The 5,996-nt window shown below is 57.5% G+C and overlaps 1 protein-coding gene across 2 annotated transcripts; it reads left to right on the forward strand.

Moving 5' to 3' along the window:
* The first annotated feature begins 744 nt into the window (after window positions 1–744).
* METTL27 (methyltransferase like 27) lies at window positions 745–5,109 on the forward strand. Of its 2 annotated transcripts, none has more exons than XM_061401889.1 (6): window positions 745–836; window positions 1,126–1,243; window positions 1,766–1,894; window positions 2,107–2,242; window positions 2,622–2,714; window positions 4,720–5,109. In XM_061401889.1, the coding sequence occupies exons 2-6, from the start codon at window positions 1,127–1,129 to the stop codon at window positions 4,980–4,982; spliced, it is 738 nt and encodes a 245-aa protein (XP_061257873.1). In that variant the 5' UTR covers window positions 745–836; window position 1,126; the 3' UTR covers window positions 4,983–5,109. The 2 variants fall into 2 exon arrangements, with proteins under 2 accessions (XP_061257873.1, XP_061257874.1); XM_061401890.1 differs by having other exon boundaries at window positions 772–836; window positions 1,123–1,243.
* The last annotated feature ends 887 nt before the right edge of the window (window positions 5,110–5,996 follow it).

Genomic DNA, 5,996 nt, shown 5'->3' on the forward strand with positions numbered 1-5,996 from the left:
CCTTGGACTGTAGCTTGCCAGGCTTCTCTGTCCATGGGATTTCCCAGGCAAGAATACTGGAGTGGGTTGCCATTTCTTTCATATATAACACATACACAATAGTTACTGTAGTAGACAAATTCTAAAGTCTCAGTGGCTTAACAATATGAAAGTTTTTTTTGTTGTTCATGTTACAATGCAATGCAGGTTGGTAGAGAGGACACTGCCCCACACAATCTAGGGCCCAGATTCCTCCATCTACAGACCCACTCTTCTCTGGTGCTTGGAGCCTGCTCCATAGCCAGAGATTGTGGGTTCATGTCCCATCTGAAGCACAACTGGGTTCGAGTCCCAATCTGAGTTGTTTGGTTTCAGCAGCACTAGACGCACTTCAAGTGCTCAACAGCCATTTGAACAGCGTGTATTATAAAACAAAGCCATCATCCGTTCTACTGGACAGCCTCGCATGGATCTTGGTGACTATTCTAAAACTGAAGGCTGATCCTACGTCCCTCTTTGTCCCGCCGGAATTCTAAGGCTCCTACTGCCTAAAAGCTGAGGCTTTGGGGAAGCATAAAGGACGTCAGGAGCCGGGAGGAAAAAGAAATATACCTCCACCAGGATACCTTTCAAAGCGTCTCTGAAGATTCTGGAATCTTTCCAGGCTGAAGGCGTTCCCAAGAACTTTGAACTCATTGGCTGGTGGTGGAGGGACGGGTTGCCAGCGCTTTGCTCTGATTGGGCATTTTCTCTCAGCGGAAAACCAATCATTGAGGGTGATGGGGGCGGGGCCAGGCTCGCAGTACAGGCTCCAGCGTTCCGGAGCCCACCCACCTCCCTGGCGGGTCAGATTGGCGGTGAGTTCTGACCACCTACGTCTTAAGGGCCCTTCTACCCTGGAATCCCTCTCACCAAGGCCGATTGGGAGACGAGGGCAGGTCCTCCCCCTGCCCCCCACCGCGGGAAACACCCCTTCCGCAGCCCTGAGCCCCCAGGTGTCCAGCCTCGCCCTCTCTGTGCTTAGTGTTCCTTCCTGTGAAATGGGATTGCATTGTTCCCCGGGCAGAGGCGTCCTGACAGCCTCCTCTGCTCCGCACGAGAGTGGGAGGGGGTTAGAGCTTTAGGTGGGCCATGTCCCCACAGCAGGATGGCGGAGGGCAGGAGCCTGCCCGAGGTGCGTGCGCTGGTTGGGGCTTCGCATGGCATCACTGACCTGGCCCACAAGCTTCACTTCTATGACCAATGGGCTCCGAACTATGACCAGGTAAATCGGCCATGTCCTCACCTCTGCTCTCCTCCGCTCACCTGGCCTCAGTTCTCCTGTCTGTACAGCCGGTATAGTAAGCCTAGAATCATCCCAGGGAGATGAATGTGAGAGTGAAGTAAGATCTGGGTGCAACCTCCAGCCCTGTCTGCTCTCCATTCAACTCCTCTTCAGCCCAACCACGGTGGCCCTGCCCTCTGATCCTCTTCCAGATTGGCAGCCCCTAGAGACCAGGAGCCAAGACCTCCTCACCCAGGTACAGGAGTCCAGGCAGAGGAGCTACCTGGACGAGGTGCTGTGAGCGATCACAATGAATTAAGCAGACAGCGATGCCAAGGCCCACAGAAAGGGCCCACTGGGAGAGAAAAGCACCTCACACCTGCGTCTCCCCTCACTGTAGTTCCACCAGATCCTGGGCCCCCAGCACACACATACAGCTTGGCTTGGTTGACTCTACCCCACAAGAAGGGCCCCTAAATGCTGGAGCATGGGGTGGTGGTTGGCTCAGCATTCTGTCCCCAGGATGTGGCTGCCCTGCAGTACCGTGCTCCCCATCTCGCAGTTGACTGCCTCATGCAAGCCCTTCCGGGTCCACACCACGCTGCCCTGATCCTGGACGCGGCCTGTGGTACTGGCCTTGTGGCTGCAGAGGTGAGGCCACCCCAGACCCCCTTCCCTCCCATCAGCCCCTACTTGCTGAAAATTCCTACTACCCCAGCCCCAGATCCCCACTTGCCTGCTCAGACTCACTGTTTCCAGACACTGGGGCCACATCCACCGTGGGGCCCACTGTCCTCCTCAAGGTGTGGGGACCCACCTGGGAGGTGGCAGGTATGAACTGTGAGTGGGTTCCCCCACCCCAGCTGCAGGCTCGGGGCTTCCACCAGCTGCATGGGGTGGATGGAAGCCCAGGGATGTTGGATCAGGCCCGGGCCCGCGGCCTCTACCAGTGCCTCAACCTCTGCATCCTGGGCCAGGAGCCACTACCCAGCGCTGAAGGTACTTCCCCTCCCCCCTTGACAGCCCAAGGCCCACCCTCTGACCTAGCCCGCCTGACAGCTGACAGAGCCCCTTCCTTTTGCCAAGACGCCATCCCCCTTGCCTAGCCCTCCCCAAGTCCCCTCCCACACCGAGCCCCTCAGTCTCTCATTGAGGGACAATTTCGCATTGAGATGCTTCCTCTGAAACCTCCATCCCATGACCTTATCTCAGTCCAGGACTGAGCCACAGCTGCCATATGGCCCAAGGGATCATGGTCCTGCAGACCCTAGCAGCAGGCCTTGTCCCTCCCCAGTGCCCACCATGAACACCATCCTCCAGGGTGGTCTGAGGCCACACTGAAGCCAAACCACCACATCATGTCCGCACGCCCACACAGGGACCTTTGACGTGGTGCTGATGGTGGGTGCCCTCAGTGATGGCCAGGTGCCCTGCAGTGCGATACCTGAGCTCCTGCGAGTTACCAAGCCAGGTGAGAAGCAGCCCATCCAACCACACCCACGCACACCTTCCCTTCTCCACACGCACAGACACAAGCCTCAGAACCCCTCAGGCCAAGCGAGGTGTGTGGTGGCGTTGTGCCTGGGGTCACACAGCCTAGCATCTCAGCCACCAGCTTCCAGCCCAGCCTCGGCCTCAGCTGCCACCATCAACAGACCCAGGTGGTCATCTTGCCTCTCAGCCTTTGGGAAACCAGAAACAGCTCCACTCCTTTTTGGCCTCTGCATCTTCACCAATAAGCAGAATGCCACAGTCCCTTCCCCACAAGCGTTGCAGTGAGAATTGGGTGAAGTAGTGTCTATCAGGGCTTCCCTGGTGGCTCAGACAGTAAAGAATCTGCCTGCAATGTGGGAGACCTGGGTTCGATCCCTGGATCAGGAAGATCCCCTGGAGAAGGGAATAACTAACTACCTACTCCAGTATTCTTGCCTGGAGAATTCCACGGACAGAGGAGCCTGGCAGGCTATAGTCTGTGGAATTGCAACAAGCTGGACACGACTGAATGATTTTCACTTGCTCACTCAGTGTCTATAAGGCCTGTATTTCAATCCTGGCACATAGTAGGGGCTCAGTTCAGTTCCCTCATCTTCCAGCTTCCCCACTAACTCAGAGCCAGCCATTAGAAGAGTCTCTTTCACTTTGGAGGCCTCAGTTTTCTTATCTGTGAAATGGAGCGACAGATATAAGCACTTTTCTATAAACTCCACACACGGGGCTGGTGTGCAGCTAGGGATTGTGGTTACTGTGTTCCTACTGTGTGCCTTACCCCATGGGAGCCTCTGGACTGGAGAGAAGGTACACACGCACCCCACACACCCTGGGAAGGGGCCAGGGGAAAAACACCAGGCTGGAGGTGGGCCCCAGGAATGTGGGTGTTCAGTCCTCCGAGAATTCAGGGAAGAGAGGCATCTCCCACTTCTGGCATGGGCGGTGGTGGCGGGGGGGGGGTGACACGCAGGCGCACAGTCTAAGCAAAGTCCCAGGCAGAAAGGAGAGTGATGAAGTATGAGGATTCTGTGGTTAAGACCCGGCTGAAGCACAGGATCTGGAAGCCCGAAGGTGCCCTATCCCAGCAAAACCTCATCTACTCCTGCCCGCAGGGCCCAGCAGGGGCTGTGGTTAAATCAGGGCAGGTCCGGGCAGGCTTCACCCTCAGGGAACCACAGAGGCTGACAGATGCAAGGACATCGTGTTGGGGTCAGAGAGAGAGGTAGTGATCAGGCTCAGGGGGACAGGAAACTTCCATCACCTGTATCAGTAAGGAGACTAGGCCACCTTGCCCAGCCTGGGCTTGCCAGACCCCTTAGCTGGCCAATCTGCCTGCCCACAGGTCACAGGCTCTTCTGCTTCAGAGCCTTTCCTCTACAAAGCCCCCTCTCCACCAGTAGCACCCTGCTTCTCCTTACCTCCTCCTCCAGGAAGCCTTCCAGACCCCTGTCTCTCCTGAGTATATCTGAGCCCGTGCTGGGCATACAGTAGGTGCCTAGAGAAGACCTGGAGGGACAAGGTCACTCATTCATTCAGCCAGTGCTTATTGAATGTGCTGGCCTTCCTGTGAGACAGGGTAACCTTCCTCCTTTGTAAGCTGGGAAACTGAGGCGCCAAGAGGTGAAGGGACTTGCTCTAGGTCCAAAGCCCATGAGTGTTCAGACACAACCATACCCTCCAGCAGACAGACTGGGTGAGCAGTGAGAAGGTAGCCCCCTCTGTCAAGGGGATTCAGCCAAGAATTCCCAGCGGAAAGGATCCTTGAGCCTTGAAAGGTACATAGGAGGCCATCAAGCTGGGGGAGCAGAAGGTATGCCTGGGGGAGGGGGCAGTGGGCCCCAGAGGCTTGGAGATGGAAAACAGCCGGCCTGGGTTCAAAGCTGGGAGGACTTCTGCCTGTGAGGATGCGAGTGGGAAGGGGACAAACTTCCCTGTCCCTGGCTCCCGCCCTCCCCCCACTCACCTGCTCCTCTCCCACTCCTCCCCAGGTGGGCTGGTGTGTCTGACCACCAGGACCAACCCATCTAACCTGCGATACAAAGAGGCCCTGGAGGCTACCCTGGACAGGCTGGAGCAGGCCGGGGCATGGGAACGCCTGGTGGCCCGGCCTGTAGACCAGTGGGAACTGGCCACGTCCGAGCTCGAGGTGAGGCCTGGCACCTCCGACAGTGACGGCTTCATCTCCGGTATCATCTACCTGTACCGGAAGCAGGCGGCAGCCCAGGCTGAGGGAGGGAGGCCCGGTGCCTAGCCCCCAGCTGGCCTCTAACTCTCCTGTGGCCTCACCCTCTGCTTTGCCTGTAAAATGAAGCCAGTGAGTCACCCCTGCCCCCAGGAGAGCTGTGCCTATTAAATGAGACCCAAAGTGGGCATCAGAATTCTGGCGCTGTGGTTTTTCTCACCCCCCCGCCAGAGTGACGTCTGTCTCAGTGGGAGACAGAGGGAAGGAAGAGGACAAAGAGGGCCCCCACCCCTGGCTGTCCCTGGGCCTTGGCATGCAGGGCCACAGATGCGACTCCGTGACTCCTCCCAGCGTGGAGGGCCCCCTCCCTCTAACCCGCAGACCAGGAACCCATGCTCACACATCTGGCCGAATACTCACGTGTCCTGGGTTCGGTTTCCTCATCTCTAAAGGGATTGGAATGCAGAGTGGAGGATCTCAGGGCGTAGCTTGGAGGCTGCCCCAGAGCCGGGCAGGTGAAAGGGCCTGGGTGACTAGTCAGCACCAGCACTGGTGGGGATGTGCCCAGGGCCGATGATAACTCCTCCATACAGGAGCCACAGGAAGGCTTCATGGAGGAGGAGGCGGGGAGCCGGGCCTTCAGGACTAACAGGGTTCAGAGGGTGGAGGAGGGAAAAAAGACATTCCAGGCTGAGGGCAGGGACAGCCTGAGCACAGGCTGGGAGAAAGGATCTGGAGGGTGAGCTGACCAGACTGGCAGCCCAGACAAACCTTGAACAAAAGTGGGAGAGGGCAGGTGGCCCATCCCCCAGGGCTGGCTGTTCTCCTGTGTCCTCCCTTCTAGGGTCCCCAGCACTTCACGAGGATCCTGGGCTTTACACTGACAAACAGAGGGCTTGAGCAAGGTGGCTACAAAGGTCAGGGCCAGTTTCCATGCCTCACAGTTCCCCAATATCATTTTTGTTAAGTCTTCCCATCCCAGCCACTCCACGGGGGTCCTGCCCCTTACCAACCCCCTGCCCAGGCCTCCAACCCCGCCCCTCCGCCCCATGTCCACAACTGAAATCAGATCAATACAGAGAA

Source organism: Bos javanicus, chromosome 25, assembly GCF_032452875.1.
Source record: "Bos javanicus breed banteng chromosome 25, ARS-OSU_banteng_1.0, whole genome shotgun sequence".
NCBI lineage: Eukaryota > Metazoa > Chordata > Mammalia > Artiodactyla > Bovidae > Bos > Bos javanicus.